General features: G+C 40.5%; 1 protein-coding gene across 1 annotated transcript in view; it reads right to left on the bottom strand.

Annotated features, from left to right (window-relative positions):
• The window catches only part of LOC119512301 (cytochrome c oxidase subunit 7A-related protein, mitochondrial), a 60,215-nt gene extending 36,751 nt beyond the window's left edge, over nt 1–23,464 (bottom strand). The window contains exon 1 of the mRNA XM_037806890.1: nt 23,324–23,464. Within this exon, the coding sequence (XP_037662818.1) occupies nt 23,324–23,395 (72 nt within the window). The 5' untranslated portion in view covers nt 23,396–23,464. The remainder of the gene's footprint in view (nt 1–23,323) is intronic.
• Nucleotides 23,465–24,450: the final 986 nt, after the last annotated feature.

The raw sequence follows: 24,450 nt of genomic DNA, 5'->3' as shown, positions 1-24,450 counted from the left end.
GTGGAAGGCCCACCCTCAACCTCCAGGGCAAACTCACCCTTTCCATGTATGTGGGCTGCTCTGCTCTCCCAGCCCGAGACCTCTTGACTCCAGACCTCAACCTCCATGGCTCTGTCTTTGAAGAAATTTTTCCTTCAATTTGTTCCTTGTCTGTTTCCTCCAGACCGTTGCCGGTCTGTCTATAAAGATCTCACAAAAATGTTGGCTTCGCATGAAGCACACAGGGGTCAGAGCTGTCAGACAACAGGACTTTCCATAAATCCTTTCTGCTTAACTCCTTTTCCAATCTTGGCTTATACTGAAATGGCAGCTGGGTTCCATGTTTGGTTACATCCTCACGTTGGGCTGCAGCTTCTGGGACTCCACCCCCTGGAAGCCCATAGTTTTCCAAGCCATCAGCTTTTGGTTTCTTTGAACCCAAGAGTTCAGTTCTAAGTTCATCTCACTCCACTCGCATTTTACAATACGCCGCAAGGAGAAGCCAGGGTACATTCTCCACAAGTAGTCTGGAGAGCTCCTCAGCTAAGTATTCCAGGTTGTTGCTTTCAAATTCTTCCTTCCGTCTAACACCAGGACTCAATTTTGCCAAATTCTCTGCCACTTTAAAACAAGGATCGGAGGCGGGGCAAGATGACGGATTGGTGAGCTGTATGTTTGTTACTCCTCCAGGAAAGTAGGTAGAAAGCCAGGAACTGCGTGGACTGGACACCACAGAGCAATATGACTTTGGGCATACTTCATACAACACTCATGAACACGTCAAACTGCTGAGATCAGTGAAATCTGTAAGTTTTTGTGGCCAGGGGACCCGCGCCCCTCCCTGTCAGGCTCAGTCCTGTAGGAGGAGGGGCCATCAGCACTGGGAAGGAGAAGGGAGAACTGCAGTGGCAGCTCTTACCAGAAACTCATTCTACTGATCCAAACTCCAACCATAGATAGACTGAGACCAGACACCAAAGAATCTGAGAGCAGCCAGCCCAGCAGAGAGGAGACAGGCATAGCAAAACACAGCAAAGAAAAACTCCAAAATAAAAGCGGAGGATTTTTGGAGTTCTGGTGAACACAGAAAGGGGAAGGGCAGAGCTCAGGCCCTGAGGTTCATATGCAAACTCCAAAGAAAAACTGATCTCTCTGCCCCCTGGATCTTTCCTTAATGGCCCTAATTGCTTTGTCTCTTAGCATTTCAATAACCCATTAGATCTCTGAGGAGGGCATTTTTTTTTTACCTTTTTTTTTTTTTTCTGTTTCTAAAACAATTACTCTAAGAAGCCCAATACAGAAAGCCTCAAAGACTTGCAATTTGGGCAGGTCAAGACAAGAGCAGAACTAAGAGAGCTCTGAGACAAAAGGCAATAATCCAGTGGCTGAGAAAATTCACTAAACACCACAACTTCCCAAGAAAAGGGGGGTGTCCGCTCACAGCCATCATCCTGGTGGACAGGAAACACTCTTGCCCATCGCCAGCCCCATAGCCCAGAGCTGCCACAGACAACCCAGTGGGACAGAAGTGCTTCAAATAACACGCACACACCACAAAACTGGGCGTGGACATTAGCCTTCTCTGCAACCTCAGATGGTTGTCCCAGAGTTGGGAAGGTGGAGCAGTGTGAATTAACAAAGCCCCATTCAGCCATCATTTCATCAGACTGGGAGCCTCCCTACACAGCCCAGCAGCCCAGAACTGCCCTGGGGGGACGGCACTCACCTGTGACATAGCACAGTCATCCCTCAACAGAGGACCAGGGGGTGCACGGCCTGGAAGAGGGATCCACTAGCAAGTCTCAGGAGCCATACGCCAATACCAAGGACTTGTGGGTCAGTGGCAGAGACAAACTGTGACTGAACTGAAGGATTAGACAATTGCAGCAGCTTTAAAACTCCAGGAACACCAGGGAGATTTGATTGTTAGACCCACCCCGCCTCCCTGACCGCCCAGACACACGCCCCATATACAGGGCGGGCAACACCAACTACACACGCAAGCTTGGTACACCAATTGGACCCCACAAGACTCACTCCCCCACTCACCACAAAGGCTAAGCAGGGGAGAACTGGCTTGTGGAGAACAGGTGGCTCGTGGACGCCACCTGCTGGTTAGTTACAGAAAGTGTACTCCACGAAGCTGTAGATCTGATAAATTAGAGATAAGGACTTCAATTGGTCTACAAATCCTAAAAGAACCCTATCAAGTTCAGCAAATGCCAAGAGGCCAAAAACAACAGAAAATTATAAAGCATATGAAAAACAACAGACGATATGGATAACCCAAGCCCAAGCACCCAAATCAAAAAATCAGAAGAGACAAAGTACATAGAGCAACTAATCAAAGAACTAAAGAGGAACAATGAGACCATAGTACAGGATACAAAGGATATCAAGAAGACCCTAGAAGAGCATAAAGAAGACATTGCAAGACTAAATAAAAAAATCGATGATCTTATGGAAATTAAAGAAACTGCTGACCAAATTAAAAAGATTCTGGATACTCATAGTACAAGACTAGAGGAAGTTGAACAGCAAATCAGTGACCTGGAAGATGACAGAATGGAAAATGAAAGCACAAAAGAAAGAATGGGGAAAAATATCAAAAAAATCGAAATGGACCTCAGGGATATGACAGATAATATAAAACATCTGAATATAAGACTCATTGGTGTTCCAGAAGGGGAAGAAAAGGGTAAAGGTCTAGGAGAAGTATTCAAAGAAATTGTTGGGGAAAACTTCCCAAATCTTCTAAACAACATAAATACACAAATCATAAATGCCCAGCGAACTCCAGATAGAATAAATCCAAATAAACCCACTCCAAGACATATTCTAATCACACTGTCAAACACGGAAGAGAAGGAGCAAGTTCTGAAACCAGCAAGAGAAAAGCAATTCACCACATACAAAGGAAACAGCATAAGACTAAGTAGTGACTACTCAGCAGCCACCATGGAGGCGAGAAGGCAGTGGCACGATATATTTAAAATTCTGAGTGAGAAAAATTTCCAACCAAGAATACTTTATCCAGCAAAGCTCTCCTTCAAATTTGAGGGAGAGCTTCAATTTTTCACAGACAAACAAATGCTGAGAGAATTTGCTAACGAGAGACCTGCCCTATTGGAGATACTAAAGAGAGCCCTACAGACAGAGAAACAAAGAAAGGACAGAGAGACTTGGAGAAAGGTTCAGTACTAAAGAGATTCGGTATGGGTACATTAAAGGATATTAATAGAGAGAGGGGAAAAATATATATGACAAACCTAAACCAAAGGATAAGACGGCTGATTCAAGAAAGGCTTTCACGGTTATAACGTTGAATGTAAATGGATTAAACTCCCCAATTATATAGATTCACAGAATGGATTTAAAAAAATGAACCATCAATATATTGCATACAAGAGACTCATCTTAGACACAGGGACACAAAGAAATTGAAAGTGAAAGGATCAAAAAAAATATTTCATGCAAGCTACAGCCAAAAGAAAGTAGGTGTAGCACTACTAATCTCAGATAAAATAGACTTTAAATGCAGGGATGTTTTGAGAGACAAAGAAGGCTACTATATACTAATAAAAGGGGCAATTTAACAAGAAGAAATAACAATCATAAATGTTTATGCACCCAATCAAGGTGCCACAAAATACATGAGAGAAACACTGGCAAAACTAAAGGAAGCAATTGATGTTTCCACAATAATTGTGGGAGAAATTGATTGTGGCAATGAATGTACAACTATATGATGATATTGTAAGCCACTGATTGTATTCTTTGTATGGATTATATGGTTTGTGAATATATATCTCAATAAAATTGCATTAAAATAAAAAAAAAAGAGAACTAGAAAACATAGGGAAGCATCTTCAGGAACTTGTGTTGGGCAATGGTTTCTTAGACTTTATACCCAAAGCATGAGCAACAACAAAAAAATGCTAAATGTGGGATCTCAACAAAATTAAAAACATTTTTTTTTTTTTTGCATCAAAAGACTTCATCTTTAAAATAAAAAGAAAACCTACCGAATGGGAGAAAATATTTGGAAACCACGTCTGATAAAGATTTAATATCCAGAATGTATACAGAAATATTACAACTCAACAACAAAAAGACAACCCAATTTAAAAACGGACTTGAACTGACATTCTCCACAGAAGATATACAAATGACCAGAAAGCACATGAAAAGATGCTCAACATCATTAGCCATTAGGGGATGCAAATCAAAACCACGAAAAGATACCATTTCACACCCACTAGAATGCCTACCATTAAAAAAGTGGAAAATGACAAGTGCTGGAGAAGATGTGGAGAAACAGGAACATTCATTCTTTGTTAGTCGGAATGTAAAATGGGGCAGCCACTGTGGAAGACAGTTTGGTGGTTACTCAGAGAGTCAAGTATAGAACCACCATTTGAGCTGGCAATCCCACTTCTAGGTAAGAATTGAAAGCAGGAACTCGAATATATATCTGCACACTGATGTTCATAGCAGCATTATTCACAATTGCCAAAAGATGGAAGCTACCCAAGTGTCTATCAACCAATGAATGGATAAATAAAATGTGGTATATACATATGTGCCGGTTTGTATATATTATGTCCCCCAGAGAAAGGCATATTCTTTAATGCAGTCTTGTGGGGGCAGAGTGATTAATCTTTTTGATTGGGGTGTAACCTCTTGATTGAACGTTTCCACGGAGTTTTGACCCCGCACATTCAGGGTAGGTCTTGATTAGTTCACTGGGCTATTAAGAGAGCTCCAGGCCCAGACGCTGGCTGATGCCAACACTTGGAGATGCTTGGAGGTGCAGACAGAAGGACATTTTGAGATGTCAAGCTAAGAGATGAAGCCCAGAGTTTGCCCTGGGATATGCTGAGACAGGATCCTCAGGCACTTAGCGAGAAATGTCCTGGTAGAAAGAACCAAGAATGCACAGGGGCTGAGAGAGGCATTTTGGAGAAAGCGATTGGAACCCAACTCAGGATCAGCAGATGCCAGCCACATGCCTTCCCAGCTAACAGAGGTTTTCCTGATGCCCATCGGCCTTCCTTTAGTGAAGGTAAGATTTTGTTGATGCCTTAGTCTGGACAACTTTTATGGCCTTAAAACCGTAAATTTGTAACTTAATGAACCCGCTTTATGAAAGCCAATCCATTTCTGGTATTTCGCATAACGGCAGCATTAGCAAACAGGAACAACATACAATGGAATATTATTCAGCTGTAAAAAGGAATGAAATTCTGATGGATGCTACAACATGAATGAACCCTGAAGACATTATGTTGAGTGAAATAAGCCAGACACAAAAGGACAAATATTGTTAACCTCACTGATATGAAATAAATGCAATAAGCAAATTCATAGAGTCAAAAACTAGAATAGAGGTTACCAGGGGATGAAGTGTGGATAGGGAATAGGGAGTTAATGCATTACAATGCAATTACATTGTGAATGTAATTAACAGCCCTGAATTATATATTTGACTGTGATTAAAAGGGAAAATTTCAGGTTGCATATGTTAGTAGAGTAAAAATGAAAAACAAAATCATAGAATTGTACAACACAGTGAACACTAATGTAAAACATTGATTACAATTAATATAACAATTATTAATTTTTTATCGATTGTAACAAATGTATGACACTAATGCAAGGTGTTAATGAGAGATGGAATATGGGAACTCCGTATTTTATGCATAATTTTTCTAACAAAAAGTATTTAAAAAAAAGAATGAAGAGAAAAAAATAAAATAAAAAAATAAAAAATAAAACAAGGATCACCTTTCAGAGACATCACCCACAGTTGGGTGAGGTGCATCTCCACAGAAATACTCAAAGAATTACAATCTAATCAACACTGATAAGTCTGCCCACACAAGATTACATCAAAGAAAATGGCATTTGAGGGGACATAATACATTCAAACCGGCACACCTAGCAAGAGTAGTAATGAAAATAGCATTCTCATATTTGCCTATTCTTTTTTTTTCCTCAATGGTTGGGCAAAGTAATTTTCTTTTCTGCTCAGTGCTCTCACTGCTTAGTTTCTTAGGACCCATGATGAGAAAAAAAAAAAGCACAAAAAAATCCACAAAATGACCACAGACACTAAGGTAAGACCACAAGAGAATGTGCATAAGGCAAGAGCTAGTGCATGAATAACGTGTGATCCTTCATTTCAGCTGTAAAGGGTAACAAGTCATGAGGTAACCAACATGTGCTCATCAAATACCAAACAAACAACAAGCACGGGGACAAAATTTTCACATCAAAATGCATGGAGTACCAAATTTGACAAGTTTCAAAGCAGTTGAGTACCGAGGTACCACTATACTTGGAAGAACTGAGAGAGCAGGGACACAAATGGACATCTGTACACTGGTGTTTATGGTGGCAGTATTCAGGTGGCTGAGAGACACCCCTTCACAGTGCCACGGCCGAGAGCTTCCTTACGGGAATTTGGGAATCAGGAGGCTCATGACAGAGCCCACTCTTCCTCCAGGGAAGTCCGTGGTGGGCACAGCCTAGAGGCAGGGGTGCTGCACGGAAGTGCCAGGAGTCCTCCCCCAATCCCAGGCACTTGTGGACCCATGGCAGAGAGGGTCTGTGGGGAATCTGAGCTGGAGTCTAAGACACACAGGTCTGCAGCCCCAGGGTGCTCCATGCACAGCCCTGGAACAGCCTGGGCCACTGTGTCCTGGAGCGGACTCCCAGCCAAACTGCATAGGGCACATCCCCCACTAACAGGGATGGCAGGCCCCACAGCACATGGAAAATTGGTGCACTGAATGTACCTCCCCATGGTTTCAGCCCCCACTCAGTGTGAGACAAAGTTGGAGAGAGGTGGACTGACACTAAGAGGTGGCCTGGGAGCACCATCTGCTCAAAGGACAGGGAAAGTGCACTCCACCAAGCTGTAGCTCTGTCGATAAATGTTCAAATAAGTCTGCATATCCTAAAAGAACTCTATCAAGACAAGCAAACGCCACAAGGCCAAAAATAACAGAAAATTATAAAGCATATGAAAAAAACAGAAGATATGGATAACACAAATGCCCAAATTTAAAAACCACAGGAGACAGAGAACTTGCAGCAATTAATTGAAGAAGTACTCACAAACATCAATATCATGGCTCAGGATATAAAGGACATGAAGACCCTAGAACAGCATAAAAAAGAATTTGCAAGAGTAAATTAAAAAAAATAGATCTTATGGAAATAAACGAGACTGGTGATCAAATTAAAAAGATTCTTAAGACACACAACACCAAATGTGAAGAAGCAGAGGAACAAATTAGCAAACTCAAAGATAGTGTGATGGAAAGTGAAAGCACAGAAGAACAAATGGTGAAAAAAAAACGAAATATTTGAAATGGATCTCAGGAAAATGATGGACAACATGAAGCACACAAATACAAGAATCACTGGTGATCCAGAAGGGGAAGAGAAGGGTAAAGGACTAGGAAGAGTATTCAAAGAAATTGTTGGGGAAAACATCCCCACACTGCTAAATGGCATAGATACACAAATCAGAGATGGTCAACGAACTCCAAATAGAATAAATCCAAATAGAGCCACTCCGAGACATAATTCTTATCAGACTGTCAAATGCTGAAAAGACGGACAAAGTTCTGAAAGCAGCAGGAGAGTAGCAATTCACCATATCCAACGAAAACAACATAAGACTAAGTAGTGACTACTTAGCGGGCACCATGGAGGCAAGAAGGCAGTGGTAAGATGACATTTAAAATTCTGAAAAAGAAAAACTGTCAACCAAGAATTCTTTATCCAGCAAAGTTCTCCTTCAAAATTGAGGGAGAGAGAGAACCCAAGATGGCGGCTAGGTAAGACAGGGCAAAAACACCTCCATGAAAAATACTAGATAAAAGCCAGAAAGTGACCCAGAACATCAGTTCCAGCAATGCACCAGCCGGACAAGGTCTGCTAAATCAACAGGGACCATGCATTTGGTGAAACCAGGAGTGAGCCAGCTGAAAGTCCAGCAGGCGCGCTGCAGTGTGGGGAAACTGTGGGTTGGCGTTTGGAGACGGACTAGTTCTTTTTAAAAAAAAAAAACCTGGGACCGACTGTGGATACAACGGTGAGAACCACGCAGTGAAGCATGGCAGGAGCGGGCTGTCCCAACGCCTCGGTGTCTGGCATGGAGGATAGCCCTTCCCACACCCGCTGATGATTGTCTCAGGGCCAGGGAGGCAGAGGTGAGACAAAAGGACAAAGAAACCGCGCCCCTTGCAGGCTGGGGATGCTCCTGCCTGGGGCCAGACCCATAGCCCAGAGCCGAGCCAAGAAACCCAGTGTGACGGGGAGTGTCTCCCGCAGCACCGCACACACGCCACAATATCGGCCGTGGACAGTGGCCATTATAGCACCCACAGCTAACTGTCCCGGAGCTGGGAAGGAGGAGCTGTGCGAAGAGGGGGAAATTAACAGGCCCCATCCAACCATCTTTACAGCAGGCTGGGAACACCCCTGCACGGCCCGGCGGCCCAGGGCTTCCCTGGAGGGCCAGCATGTACTTGTGACGTGGCGCAGCCTTCCCTCGGCAGGGGTCCTGGAAGAGCATGGCTGAGAAGAGGGACCACTCGGAAATCCCAGGGACCATATGCCAGTGCCAGGGACTTGTGGGTCAGCGGCAGAGACGATCTGTGGTGGGACTGAGGTGAAGGCTTGGACTCTTGCAACAGCCTTAAATCTCCAGGAACACCTAGGAGGTTTGATTATTAAAGTGGCCCTGCCTCCCTAACCACTCAGACACATGCCCTACATTCAGGGTGGGCAGCACCAACAACACACCCAAATTGGTGCACCAATTGAACCCCACAAGAATCAGACCCCCACACACCACAGAGACAAAGTTGGGGAGAACTGACTTGAGGGGAATAGGTGACTCGCGGACGCCATCTGCTGTTCAGTTAGAGAAAGTGTACACCACCAAGCTGTAGATCTGACAAATTAGAGATTGGTATTTTATAGACCCTGAAAGAACCCTATCAAGTAAAACAAATGCCAAGAGGCCAAAAACAACAGAAAATCTTAAAGCATATGATAAAACCAGACGATATGGAGAACTCAAACCCAAACACCCAAATCAAAAGATCAGAAAAAAATTTAGGGAGAGTTTAAAATTTTCAAAGACAAATAACTGGAGAGAGAATTAACAGACCTGCCCTACAAGAAATACTAAAGAGAGCTCCACTGGCTGAGAAATGAAAGAAGGGAGAAGTCTGGAGAAGGGCACAGAACTGAAGAGCTTCAGTAAGGGTAACTTAAAGGAAATAGAGAGAGGGGAAAAGGTACATCTGACAAATAAAAAGCGAAGGGTAAGATAGTTGATTCAAGAACTGCCTTCTCAGTAATAACACTCAATGTGAATGGATTAAACACCCCAATTAAAACATAAAGATTGGCAGAATGGAATAAAAAATATGAACCATCAATATGTTGCATAAAAGAGACTCATCTTAGACCCAGCGATGCAAAGATATTGAAAGGGAAAGGATGGAAAAAAATATTCCATGCAAGCTACAGCCAAAAGAAAGCAGGGGTAGCAATATTAATTTCAGACAAAATAGATTTTAAATGCAAGAATGTCATAAGAGAAAAAGAAGGACAATGTATATTAATAAAAGGAACAATTCACCAAGAGAAATAACAATCATAAATGTTCATGCACCCAATCAAGGTGCTCCAAAGTACATGAGACAAACATCGGCAAAACTGAAGGACGCAACAGATGTTTCCACAATAATTGTGGGAGACTTCAATACATAACCCACTCCTATACACAGATCAACCAGACAGAGGACCAGTAAGGAAACTGAGAACCTAAACAATGTGATAAATGAATTAGACTTAACAGACATATATAAAGCATTACATCCCAAATCACCAGGCTATACATTCCTCTCTAGTGCTCATGGAACTTTTTCCAGGATAGATCATATGCTGTGGCATAAAGCAAGCCTCAATAAATTTAAAAAGATGGAAATTATTCAAAGCACATTCTCTGATCACAGTGAAATACTACAGAAGCAAATAACCATCAAAGATCTAGGACAGTCACAAATACCTGAAGGTTAAACAACACAGTCCTAAACAATCAGCGGATCAAAAAGGAAACTGCAAGAGAAATTGCTAAATATCTAGAGAGGAATGAAAACAAGAACAAAAATATTAAAACTTATGGGATGCAGTGAAGGCAATATTGAGGGGGAAATTTACAGCTCTAAATGCATACATTAAAAAGGAAGAAAGGGCTAAAATCAAAGAACTAATGGAACTGAAGAAGCTAGAAAATGAACAGCAAACTAATCCTAAAGCAAGTAAAAGGAAAGAAATAAGGATTAAAGCAGAAATAAATGGTATGGAGAAAAAAACAATAGAGAGAATAAATAAAACCAAAAGTTGGTTCTTTGAGAAAATCAATAAGATTGGCAAGCACTTAGCTAGATGGACAAAGTCAAAAAGAGAAGACCCAACTAAACAAAACAATAAATGAGAGAGGGGACATTACTTTGGATCCTAAAGAAATTAAAAATAATCATAAGAGGATACTATGAACAAACGTATGCCAATAAACTAGATAATTTAGAGGAAATGGATAATTTCCTAGAAACACATAACAACCTAGACTGACCAGAGAAGAAACAGAAGACCTCAACAAACCAATCACAAGCTTCCTACAAATAAAAGCCCAGGGCCAGATGGCTTCACAGGGGAATTCTACCTAAGTTTCCAAAAAGAACTGACACCAATCCTACTTAAATTCTTTCAAAAAAAACCGAAGAAAATGGAACACTATCTAACTAATTTTATGAAGCCAACATCACTCTAATACCAAAATCAAATAAAGATGCTACAAGAAAGGAATACTACAGGTCAATCTCCCTAATGAATATAGATACAAAATTTCTCAACAAAATACTTGCAAATCGAATCCAAAGACACATTAAAAAAATCATACACCATGACCAAGTGGGGTTCATTTCAGGCATGCAAGGATGGTTCAACGTAAGAAAATCAATGTACTACAACACATTAATAAATCAAAAGGGAAAAATCAAACGATCATCTCAATAAATGCTGAAAAAGCATTCAACAAAATTCAGCAAACTTTGATACCTCAAATTGCTAAAAACATTCTAAAAAACAAAAATGAAGTGGTAATACTTACACTTCCTGACTTTGAAGCTTAATATAAAACCACAGTAGTCAAAACAGCATGGTACTGGCATAAAGACAAGACATATTAATCAATGGAAATGAATTGATAATTCAGAGATAGACCCCCAGATCTATGGTCAACTGATCTCTGATAAAGCCCCCAAATGCACTGAACTGGGACATAACAGTTTCTTCAACAAATGGGGCTGGGAGAACTGGATATCCATAACCAAAAGAATGAAAGAGGACCCCTACCTCACACCTACATAAAAATTACTCAAAGTGGATCAAAGACCTCAACATAAGAGACAGTATCATAAAACTCCGAGAAGATAATGTAGGGAAACATCTTCAAGACCTAGTATTAGGTCACTTAGACCTTACACCCAAAGCACAAGCAACGACAGAAAAAATAGATAAATGGGAACTCCTCAGAATTAAAAGCTTCTGTACCTCAAAGGAACTTGTCAAAAAGGTGAAGAGGCTGCCAACTCAATGGGAAAAAATATTTGGAAACCATGTATCCGATAAAAGACTGATATCCTGCACATATAACGAAATCCTACAACTCAACGACAATAGTACAAACTGAATTATTAACTGGGCAAAAGATATGAAAAGACACTTCTCTGAAGAGGAAATACAAATGGCTAAAAAACAAAGGAAAAAATGTTCATCTTCACTAGCTATTGGGGAGATGCAAATCAAGACAATAACAAGATATCATCTCACACCAATTAGAATAACTGCTATTAAACAGGAAACTACAAATGCTGGAGAGGATATGGAGAAACTGGAACCCTTATTCATGCTGGTAGGACTGTATGATGGCAGAGCCACTCTGGAGGACACTCTGGTGGTTCCTTACAAAACTAGATATCGAGGTACCCTACGATCCAGCAATTTCACGTCTCGGTATATATTCAGAAGACCTGAAAGCAGTGACACAAACAGATAGTTGCACACTGATGTTCATAGCAGCACTGTTTACAATTCCCAAGAGATGGAAACAATCCAAATGTCCTTCAACAGAGGAGTGGATAAACAAAATGTGGTTTATACACACAATGGAATACTACACAGCAGTAAGAAGGAATAAGGTCATGAAACGTGACAACATGGATGAACCTTGAAGACATAATGCTGAGTCAAATAAGCCAGATACCAAAAGAGAGATATTGTATGTTACCACTAATGTGAACTCTGTGAAAAATGTAAAATAAGTGTTTTAAAATGTAGAATACAGGGGACCTAGAGATAGTCAGAGCCTAGTGAAGGCAGAACAATAATCTAATAGGTACAGATATGATAATGAAGGTGGTCTTAATTGTATGAGAATGGTCAGGAGTGACCATAGTTCATTAATGGGATCGTATCAGTGACACACTGAAGGTGAATATGTTCGTAAATGGTTGTTTAAAGGCAAGTATCCCACAGAGTAGCAACACAAACCTAAATAAGTGTTAGCATGATATTCTTATAAGATATGACACTGCTGCAGAGGGTTAACAACAGAGTGGCATGGAAAAACTACCCATTATGTATTAATGTGACTATATTTAATAGGAATATCTTACCAATTCTACACTAATACTAGGGATGAATAATTAGCAGTTGATAAGAGCTCTGGGATGTATTATGTTATGATAATTGTTTAAAGTTGAGAGTGATGATGATTGCACATCTAAGTGAAGATAATGTAAGAAATTGACCATTGTTCTAGTTTGCTAATGCTGACGGAATGTAAAACACCAGAGACGGATTGGCTTTTATAAAACGGGGTTTATTTGGTTACACAGTTACAGTCTTAAGGCCATAAAATATTCAAGGTAACACATCAGCAATCGGGTACCTTCACTGGAGGATGGCCAATGGTGCCTGGAAAACCTCTGTTCCAAGTTCTGGTTTCAAAATGGCTTTCTCCCAGGACATTCCTCTCTAAGCTACAGTTCCTCAAAAATGTCACTCTTAGTTGCACTTGGGATACTTGTCTCTCTCAGTTTCTCCAGAGCAAGAGTCTGCTTTCAACAGCTGTCTTCAAACTGTCTCTCATCTGCAGCCCCTGTGCTTTCTTCAAAGTGTCCCTCCTGGCTGTAGCTCCTCTTCAAAACATCACTCACAGCTGCACTGAGTTCCCTCTGCCCCTCAGCTCATTTACATGGCTCCACTGATCAAGGCCCAACCAATGGGTGGGCCAACACTCCATGGAAATTATCCAATTAGAGTCATCACCCACAGTTGGGTGGGGTGCATCTCCACAGAAACACTCAATCTAATCAACACTGATAACGTCTGCCCACACAAGATTACATCAAAGATAATGGCGTTTGGGAGACATAATATATTCAAACTGGCACAACCATTCAACTTGGGATAGAATATATATTAAGCCAAGTTAGGAACCCATTACTGACATCAAGCCCCTGACTTGAGACTTGCTGTTGTGAAATTTAGGGTTGTAAATAGGAGACTGAGCCCTCCTATAATTACACTTAAGAGGCACCTCCAGGCAACCTCTTTCTTGCTCAGATGTGGCCTTTCTCTCTCTAAGCCCAACTCAGTAAATAAATTCATTAACCGCCCCCCACCCCATCCGCAAGAGGGACATGACTTCCAGAGGAATGAATCTCCCTGGTGATGTGGGACATGATCCCAGGAATAAGCCTGGCCCTGGCAATGAGAGATTAAAAATGCCTACTTGACCAAAGGGGGTTAAAAAGAAAGGTAACAAGCTAAGGACACAGTGGCTGAGATCCCAAATAGAGTCGAGAGGCTATCTTGGAGGTTTCTCTTATGTAAGCTGCAGCTACACATCCCAATTGACCACAGCACGCCATGCCCTTACCAAAAATAGTTTCCAAATACCTAGGTCCCTACCTGATATTCTATAAAAGATGCACTCACTAAATTTTATCTTTCAGAAACTTAAATCTACTAGAGTATTTCTACACCAGACAAGTCCTAAAACCCAGAAGCAACAGCCTCTTTAAGATCAACTATCAGATATGGCCCCCTTCCCCATACTGTCAACATCCCCTTTTAATATGAAAAAGTTAGGGTGCTCACTGCCTAGACACCCCTGAAGATGGAGAAAGAGATTAAGTGAGAGGAAGAAGTAGCAACAGACAAGATAACATCGAACAAAGGTCCATGACTACTGAAAATTTATATAATTATGTACATATTTTTTGGATGCTGGTGTATTGGAATGGCTGGAAGGAGGTAAATGACATGGTGGAACTGTAGCCAAAAGCATTCCTTGGATTTTGCTCTATAGCTGCTCATTGAATTTTGCCTTGAAGGTCTTCACCTTTTTGTATATACCTTGTACTGCACCATAAGGAAATAACTGAAATTGTGGAACTGTAACCCATAACAATTTTCGAAATTACCTATGACTCACTGTTGAGCAGTACATCAAGAGATGACACCTTTAAGTATGTATGTTATATTTTACAACAATGGAAATGGTTGAAGTTGCGTAACTGTGACCCATGATATTCTTTGAGATTTGCTAACTGCTTGTGAAATCATACATTGAAAGTTATCACTGTTATGCATATATGTTAAAGTCCACAATAATAAAAAAAAAAAAAGGGCTATGTATGTACACACACACATAGACACAAACACACTTCTATCCATTCAATAAAGCGGTGCATCTTCATGATTCAAACCCCTCTACAGACCTTCAGCTCGAATGTTCAGCAGAGAGATAGAGAGATAGACTGGCAGACAGAATAAACATACAGCAAAGGTGGTGAAATATTAAATTTGGTGGATATGGGTATCTGGGGGGTGGGGGAATGTTAAAAGTTCTCTGTATGGGGTCAGTATCATTTTTCAAACTGTCGTAAGTTTGAAATTATTTCAAAATAAAAAGCTTAAAAAAAAAATCTTCAGAGATTCCTAAGGAAGGTGGGATTCAAACCACATGTTGTTTTTATTTTCTCATACTGTCAATAACTCAGGTGTTTTGGCTCCACAGGTAAAAGGGATGAATTTGATGATTAGGCACTTCACATTCCCATCATTAAATTTCCTAACAATGTCAGGGAAGTCAATGTTCCAATTATTTCAAGGCAGCTAGATCACTAGCACTGGGATTCTGAAAAGTAGACTTGATCAGGAAGCTATTTTCACAGGAAGGGATCCAGAGTAAATCCCTTTATCAATACCTCTTCCAGACTGCTATTATGCCAGCCTAAATTGTGAGTCTCACATATGTTATTCCCCCATCTCAGTAAATGACAAAAGCATCCTTCCAGGTACCCAGGTGAAAAGCCTTCAAATCATTCTTGACAATTCTTGTCACATCTTGTAAATGCTTTTGGCGCTACCTTCAAAACATGTTCAAAATCTGACCACATCTCACCATCTCCACCAATTCATACCTTGGTCCAAGCAACCATCATCTTGCACCTCATTTTTTCCCTTCTAACTGGTACCCTGCTTCCACCCCTGCTCTCTTGCAACCTACTCTTAACATAGCAACCAGTGACTCTGTTAAAACAGAGAATGTCACTACTCTGTTCAAATCCTCCCAAAGGCTTTGTATCTCACTAAGTAAAACCCAAAGTTCTTACTACAATGGTCAAGGGCCTACAAAGATGCATCCTTCCCCTTACATCACTCCCACTCATTGGACTAAGTCCTTAAACCTCTCAGACACCAGACATGATCCCTCTGCCTAGAATGCTCTTCTCCAAGTATCAACACGGCTTGCTTCCTCACCTCCTACAGGTCTTTGCCCATATATCACCTTCTCAGTGAAACACTCCCTGACCATTCCTCCGAAAACTGCATGTCGTCCCCCACACCCGACTGCATTCACTGCTTTATTTCCCAAGATGCAAAAGAAATGACTGGCACACAGAGAGCATTTAATAAATGTTTGATGAATGTATAAATACCTAAGGGAAGACTATACCTTCACTATAATAGAGACTTGAATATTACAGAACCAAAGCTACATGAGCAAACACTTGATGGCAGAGCCTTCCACAGCAATGAGAAAATAATTGAATACTGTTCTTAAAATAAGTAGCTTGTAGATCAAGAAGGAATCAGATTTTACTTTCCAATATCAAATCTCTTAGCTGTTTACATGGTCACTATCTCCAAAATTAAAAGCCATTCAACCTCAATCATGTTTATTAGTTTTACTTCTTGCTAATAGTCTATTTTAGTGCTCCAAATTTTTAAAGAGAAAAGTAAACATGATTTTTCCCCCAAAGTTGGCTAACCCAAAGTTTCCCTTTTCTTCTACCTTTTGGGTTTGGAGAGGAGAGAGGAGGTGGAGAAATAAGAGAATTATCACTCCAAAATTTTAATTTTTAAACGATAGAAAGCTATCAACCATTTCACTCTGATTTAGGATTGGAAACTATTTCAATCCACAATGACTTAAGTCCTTCATTTCTAACTGCCAGCTAGGTATCACCACCTCCATGTCCTCCTGATACCTCACACTTAGCATGTCCAAAATTCACTTTTCAGTTTCCCTCACAAGCCTCCTCTGAAGCTCCCTGTTTCTGTAAAAAGTACCACCATCCTCCCATTCACCAGACATCTTGGAGTCCTCCTTCCTTATCCCTAACATCTCTATCATCAATCACCAAGTCCTTCTCTTCCGGACCTCTGACCCATTCTCCATTCCTACACAAAAGACCCTGAACTACTTTAATGATGTAGCAAGAATCACTGCCACTGGCCTCTCCCTGCTCCACTCCTATCAGATTATCTTTTCAAAGTTTTGGCCATGACACTGTTTCCGCAGGCATAAACCTTTAATCACCATGGAACTAAAGGTAAGAAGCATGCCCTTGTTTCAACCTCTGTACAAGACTCTACCACAACATCAAGTTGCTTTGTTAACTCCTACTCTTTTCTCACAAAATTAAATCCTCCCATTCCAGATCCTTCATGACTATATCCTTCCACCAAGGCCAAATTCGCCTCCTCAATGATCTCCCTTACAGTAATTTGGATTTGTGATAAATATGTAATGACTATCTGTAGTATATTAAAAAAAAAGGGAATGAAGTTCTGATATAGGTAAAACATGTACAGGGTAACATGTTGAACAATTAAGCTAAGTGAAATAAGCCAGACACAAAAGAACAAATGTTGTATGATTCCACTTATATGGAATCTCTCCTCGCTCACTCACACAGTTCCCTTTAACTAGAATATCATTCTGTCATCTTAACTGGGAGAGGAATTGTTGGGTACGAAACTGCCCTATTGTTTTCTAAAGTGGCTGCACTATTTTATATTCTCAACAACAATGTGGTAGGATTCCAGTTTCTCCCCATCCTCACCAACACTTGTTTTTGTCTGTCTTTTTGATATAGGCATTCTATTGGGTGTTAAGTGGTATCTCATATGGTTTTACTTTACATCTCCATAATGACTAACAATGTTGGGTACCTTTTCATGTGCTACTGGCTTCAATTTCCTTCTACTAAGTTTACTGTGGTAACATGAATAAAACAAAAAGTTGCCATTTCAACCATTTTTAAATGTATAATTCAGTGGCATTAATTACATTCACAAGGTTGTACTACCATGACCACCATCTATTACCAAAATCTGTTTATCACCCCAAACATAAACTGCACCCACTAAGAAATAACTCCCCATTCCCATTCCCTCCAGGCCCTGATAACCTCTAATCCACTGCTTTCTGTCTCTATGAATTTGCTTATTCTAGATAGTCCATATAAGTGGAATCATACATTTGTCCTTTTGTGTCTGGCTTATTTCACTTAGCTTAATGTCTTCAACATGTCACCCTGTACATGTTTTACCTATATCAGAACTTCATTCCCCTTTTTTTAAATATAGTACAGATAGTCATTACATATTTATCACAAATCCAAAACAGTTTACAAAAAGTGAGTATCTGATATTCTTTAAAGGATCATCATCATACAGAGAGTGACCTCAGTGTTCATTTTTACTGCATGTGTTATTGTGAAGACCGTATGGAATACCAAAAGTTAACATAACAGGGTCATAAAATATTTTTGTTGTCAATATTTTTCACTCATAAGAAATCTATAGACACTTCTGTGTTGTTTAATTGTTTAAATTTGTAAGATTTCTAATGCAAATCATTCCTTGCATTGTATATGTATATAATTTAAGTACATTTTTATTTATACCAAAATCTTACTTTGTAGTTGTATGGGTACAAAAAGAATGTTTAAAGTATCTGATTAACAGTTTTGTTTTGTTTTGTTTTTTTAATTCTAGTAACATAAAAACAATCTAAAATTTCCCCTTTTAAACACACTCAAATACATAATTCAGTGGTGGGAGTACAACATTGTGAATGTAATTAACATCACCACCATCCATTACAAGAACTTTTCTATCACCCAAACAGAAACTGTACCCATTAAGCATTAACTCCCCATTCACTAACCCCATCTTGGCCCCTGGTAACCTGTATTCTAGTTTCAGACTCCGTGAATGTGCTTATTCTAATTATTTCGTTATCTGTGAGATCCTACAACATTTGTCATTTTTGTCTGGCTTATTTCACTCAACAGGATGTCTTCAAGGTTTATCCATGTGGATGCATGTAAGAGAACACAATTTATTTTTGACACAGCACACAGAAAAAAAGGTAAGGAAAATACTTTTCAATCAGCCACTGGAAAATATCCTCCCCACAACTACTAGACATCAACTTGATTTATAAATCTCTAGCTATGCTATTGTTACAGACCTAACTTTTTAATATTAGATTATTTGACGCATTAGGTTATTTCATGTCAGGTTACTCACTTTATATAATATTAAAGGTTATAAACATCTACATTTACAGTGTGCTAATGCTTCCAAAAAAGGAAAAGTTGAAGTTCTCCTAATTACCAAAGTCAGAACATCTGGTTTAAGGAACACTTCTAAGTCTACATTCATATAAAGCCTCCAGTTTTACTTCTTTTGACATAACTTAAGTAATCATTAAGTAACTAAGAAGTCTGAATTTTCAAGAGAAACACAAATCAAAAGATGCTAGAAATCTGAAAGCCCTCTTTGTACCAAATGTATCTTAAAGTAACCCCACTCCACTATTAGTCAATTACAGAGTACCAATTCAACTTCAAGAAGTCAGTTTTTGGTCCAAAATTTTACTTTTTCCCCACTAGGCAACCAAACCTAGATTATGTTAAAACTTTATTAAAAGAGTATCTACAACTATCAACAGAATAATTTGTGGTATATTCATACAGTGAAATCCTACTCTGCAATAAAAAAGGAACTAACTACTGATACAGGCAACATGGGTGCATCTCAAATATATTATATTGAGAAAAATAAGCGTTACACAGAAGAATACATACTGTGTGGTTCCATTCATATAAAGTTCAAAAATAGGCAAAACTAATCTATGGAGACAGAAGTCAGAATAGGAAGATGAGAGGAGACTATCTGGAAAAGCGTCCAAGAAAATTTCCTGACAGTGATATAATAGTTCATGTTGATAGATGTGTGGGTTACACAATGTATGCATTTTTAAAAACCCAATGAACTGAACACTCAAGATCTACATATCGAAAAATACACCTTTTTATAGTAAAACCAGATATGATGAAAAGTTTATTTTCCTATAATCTGTAAAAGAAATTGCTGTAACACTGTCAACAATTTTCTTTTTATCTTCATTTTACTGAGATACATTCACATACCACGCACTCATACAAAACAAATCGTACATTCGATTGTTCACAGTACCATTACATAGTTGTACATTCATCACCTAAATCAATCCCTGACACCTTCATTAGCACACACACAAAAATAACAAGAATAATAATTAAAGTGAAAAAGAGCAATTGAAGTAAAAAAGAACACTGGGTACCTTTGTCTGTTTGTTTGTTTGTTTCCTTCCCCTATTTTTCTACTCATCCATCCATAAACTAGACAAAGTGGAGTGTGGTCCTTATGGCTTTCCCAATCCCATTGTCACCCCTCATAAGCCACATTATTACACAATTGTCTTCGAGATTCATGGGTTCTGGGTTGTAGTTTGATAGTTTCAGGTATCTACCACCAGCTACCCCAATTCTTTAGAACCTAAAAAGGGTTGTCTAAAGTGTGCGTAAGAGTGCCCACCAGAGTGACCTCTCGGCTCCTTTTGGAATCTCTCTGCCACTGAAGCTTATTTCATTTCCTTTCACATCCCCCTTTTGGTCAAGAAGATGTTCTCCGTCCCACGATGCCAGGTCTACATTCCTCAACAATTCTTTCTTTTTTTTTTTTTTTTTTTTTTTAAGGTCCTATTTATTTTTTTTTTTTTTTTTAAATTCAGTTTTATTGAAATATATTCACAAACCATACAGTCATCCATGGTATACAATCAACTGTTCACAGTATGATCATATAGTTATGCGTTCATCACCACAATCTATTTCTGAACATTTTCCTTACATCAGAAAGAATCAGAATAAGAATAAAAAATAAAAGTGAAAAGAGAATACCCAAACCATCCCCCCATCCCACCCTATTTGTCATTTAGTTTTTACTCCCATTTTTCTACTGATTTTTTTTCAATTTTTTAACTTTGTTTATCAAAAAATTAAAAACAAACAGGCAAACAACAACCAAAAAAACCCCACAACATTTCAAACAAAGCAATGGATTAAGGAAAATAAATAACCTAAAATAACTACTTTGCTTCCAATATGTTCCTACCATACCCCAAGAAAATTAATAAACCATGTCCAAACAGAGGAGTAAGAAAAACAAATAATCTAAAATAACTACATTGCTTCCAACATGTTCCTACCATACCCCAAGAAAATTAACAACCCCTAAGAAAACAAAGGAATAAGAGAAAAAAAAAAAACCTAAAATAACTCTATTGCTTCCAACATGATCTTACTATATCCAAGAAAGTTTACAAACCATAATCATTCCTGAGCATTCCCATAACATTGAGATTACCCTCCATAGTTTATCTGTTCTTATTAGATTATCATTCCCCCTCCACTAATTGGTATCTCTAGGTCCCCTACATTCTACAGTATAAAACATTGTACATTTTTCACAGAATTCACATTAGTGCTAACATACAATATCTCTCTTTTTGTGCCTGGCTTATTTTGCTCAGCATTATGTCTTTTTTTTTTTTTTTTTTTAAATCTTCATTTTATTGAGATATATTCATATACCACGCAGTCATACAAATCGTACTTTCGATTGTTCACAGTACCATTACATAGTTGTACATTCATCACCCAAATCAATCCCTGACACCTTCATTAGCACACACACAAGAATAACAAGAATAATAATTAGAGTGAAAAAGAGCAATTGAAGTAAAAAAGAACACTGGGTACCTTTGTCTGTTTGTTTGCTTCCCCTGTTTTTCTACTCATCCATCCATAAACTAGACAAAGTGGAGTGTGGTCCTTATGGCTTTCCCAATCCCCTTGTCACCCCTCATAAGCTACATTTTTATACAACTGTCTTCGAGATTCATGGGTTCTGGGTTGTAGTTTGATAGTTTCAGGTATCCACCACCAGCTACCCCAATTCTTTAGAACCTAAAAAGGGTTGTCTAAAGTGTGCGTAAGAGTGCCCACCAGAGTGACCTCTCGGCTCCTTTTGGAATCTCTCTGCCACTGAAGCTTATTTCATTTCCTTTCACATCCCCCTTTTGGTCAAGAAGATGTTCTCCATCCCATGATGCCAGGTCTACATTCCTCAACAATTCTTTCTTTATAATTTTTACTAATCTGATTTCAGTGACACCACAGCTGGTTTGTCTTCTAATTCTGGACTGCTCTTTAGTTAAATTTTCCTCCTCAGCCCTCCCTTCCTGTTTCTGTAGTCTTATCTTAGTTCCACCTTTCTTCCCTACACTCTCTCCTTGGTGATCTCCTCCTCACCACAGATTTTGCTACCACCCATGGGGTGCAGACACCCAGATCTATCAAACTCCATATTTGTAAACCCAGTGGCTTGCTACCAGATATGACAAATCATCACAAGCTCAACCTTTGTAAACTTGGACACTTTCTACCCATCCCCACCTTCCAAAACAGCTTGCTCTTTCTCTTGCTCTCCTCATCCTAGTTAATAGCACGTTTAATCTTTGTTTGAAATCATTCTTTAACATCCTCTCCCTTGGGGGAAGCTGCAGTGTCCCACAGGAAAAAGAGAAGATAGCAACAATAATGGAGCATCCGTTACCCTTCCCACCATACTCGATGAGGAATGAATATGAAGTTATCTCATGCTCAACTTCTGGAGAATAGCTACCACTTATCCAGGACCGATCACCTGCCAGAGACTGCTAATCACTTGACACGCACTTCATTTAATTGGACTAAAACAGCCCCAGATGAAAGAGTTTACAATAAGTAACTCTGTCAAGGCCACACAATTAAAGCTGAAGAATCAGGACTTAAGCCTAAAACCTATCCGGGATTCTAAAATCCCTCATCACTACACCACTGACGCTGGAGAGCCAAACTCCAGTTGGTAGAATCTGAGTGAAATCTGAATACTTTCCAGACCACCCACATAAAAGGAATCTGCCACCCAATTATTTTACAATTGGGAAACTCTAAGCTCATAGTCTGTAACTGCCTAGTCCAGGCTTCCCCGGGCATTTGAAGGAACCCGTGAGACTCCTAATACGGATCGTACACCCCTCCCGTCCCTATGCCTTCCCTGGATACCATCATCTCGCTCTTGAACCTCGTTCTTGGATGAGGCTGCCTTCTGGGCCTGTGGCACAAGAGTGGCAACGGGGGGTCGAGTAGGCCAAAAGCCGGACTTCCTCGAAGAGAGGGACAGAGATGAACTTCGGACCCCGTTGGGTCACATTCTGGGCCCTGCCGACCCCCCAGCCACCCCGCTTAGACAAGCAACAACCCCGAGGGTCACCTTGAACCCTGACGAGTATCATGCCCAACCTCCACTCCGGGCCAGCCCCACCCCGGGGAGGCAGTTTCAGAAAGAGGGGTCTCGGTGACCACCGCAAATCGGCGTGGGGAAATGCCAGAAGATGAGGGGCGAACCGAACCGAACCGTGGTCAGAAGCCTTGCCCTGCTCCAGTGCCGCTCCTCCCTGGCGCAGAGGGCTCAGGCCACCGGTTCCCCTGCAGAACCGGCGCGGCGTGATCCGTACCTGTGGACTATAAGCCTCCGAAGCCCACGCTCCAGCCAACTTCTGCGTGAAGCCACTGAACTTGTAGTACATGATGCCGGCGTTTTGCTTCCCGCAGCGACTGCCTGAGCGACCGCCCCAGAAAAGGACCCCGCCTCTCAGACGGTCGCCCAAGTATCAGCCCCAGGACCCTGCGCCAGGAGGCGGGCTGCCCGGAGACCGCCTAGTTTAAAATATGCCATTTTAAGCCAAAGCAGGAAAGGAGAATCCGGGCTCTCAGCATCAAAAAGTCGAAATCGGATCTTGTAAAGCGCGGTAAGCCGACATAGCGGAGTTTGAAGAAAATATGTGATTCCCCCCGACATTTCGATTTGGGCAATGCCGCGGCGTCTTAAGAAATGCGCAAGCGCCCCGCGGACCAAGACCCAAGGCTGTGGCACTCACCCGATTGTATTGGGCGGGCTCTGGGCGGGGCCTAGTGCGAAGAGGTGGGGCTGAGCGTGAGGGGGTGGGGACGGGGCGCGGCGGAGTGAGACCTCACCTTCTGGTGGTGATAGGCGGTGCTGCGGCTGGTCCCTCTGATAGTTGGCGTTCCTTTACCGAACAATACACCCTTGTAGTCTCGTTTCTTTCGTCCCCGGCTGGATCACTTCGTGAAGCACCCTACTCTTACTCAGCCTGTCCAGGCTTCCCCTGGCAACCTGGGAGTGGGAGCAAATAAGAAAAACTGAAAGCACCTGCTGCGGGCTGTTCAGTACTAAAAGCAGTTAGGTATGAGAATCAAAGCCTCCTTGGACTTTGGGTAAGAGGAAATTTATAGTGGCCTAAATCTCAGGCACTAGGACGTAAATTTTGCGCAGTTCCTCAGAAATGGTTTATACTCTTACCTGAGTTTTATGAAAATTGGTTATTCTTTTCCTGGCCTCGGGCTCTTTGAGATAAATGAAGTGGGGATGCAGTGAACTAGAAACACTTGAAAATTCAGGATCTTGAGCCTGAAAGATCCAGGAATACTACTTTCAGTTCTGGCAGTATTCCATTCAACTTAAAGATGTTTTTCAAGTCTCCACTATGTGTAAGGTACTGTATAAAAGGGGTATATACTAGGTTCCTACTCTCCAGGGATGGAGCAAGGCTTTTTTAGCCAT

This window comes from Choloepus didactylus, chromosome 17 (assembly GCF_015220235.1).
Source record: "Choloepus didactylus isolate mChoDid1 chromosome 17, mChoDid1.pri, whole genome shotgun sequence".
Taxonomy (NCBI): Eukaryota; Metazoa; Chordata; class Mammalia; order Pilosa; family Megalonychidae; genus Choloepus; species Choloepus didactylus.
This window is presented reverse-complemented; position numbering and strand designations above follow the sequence as displayed.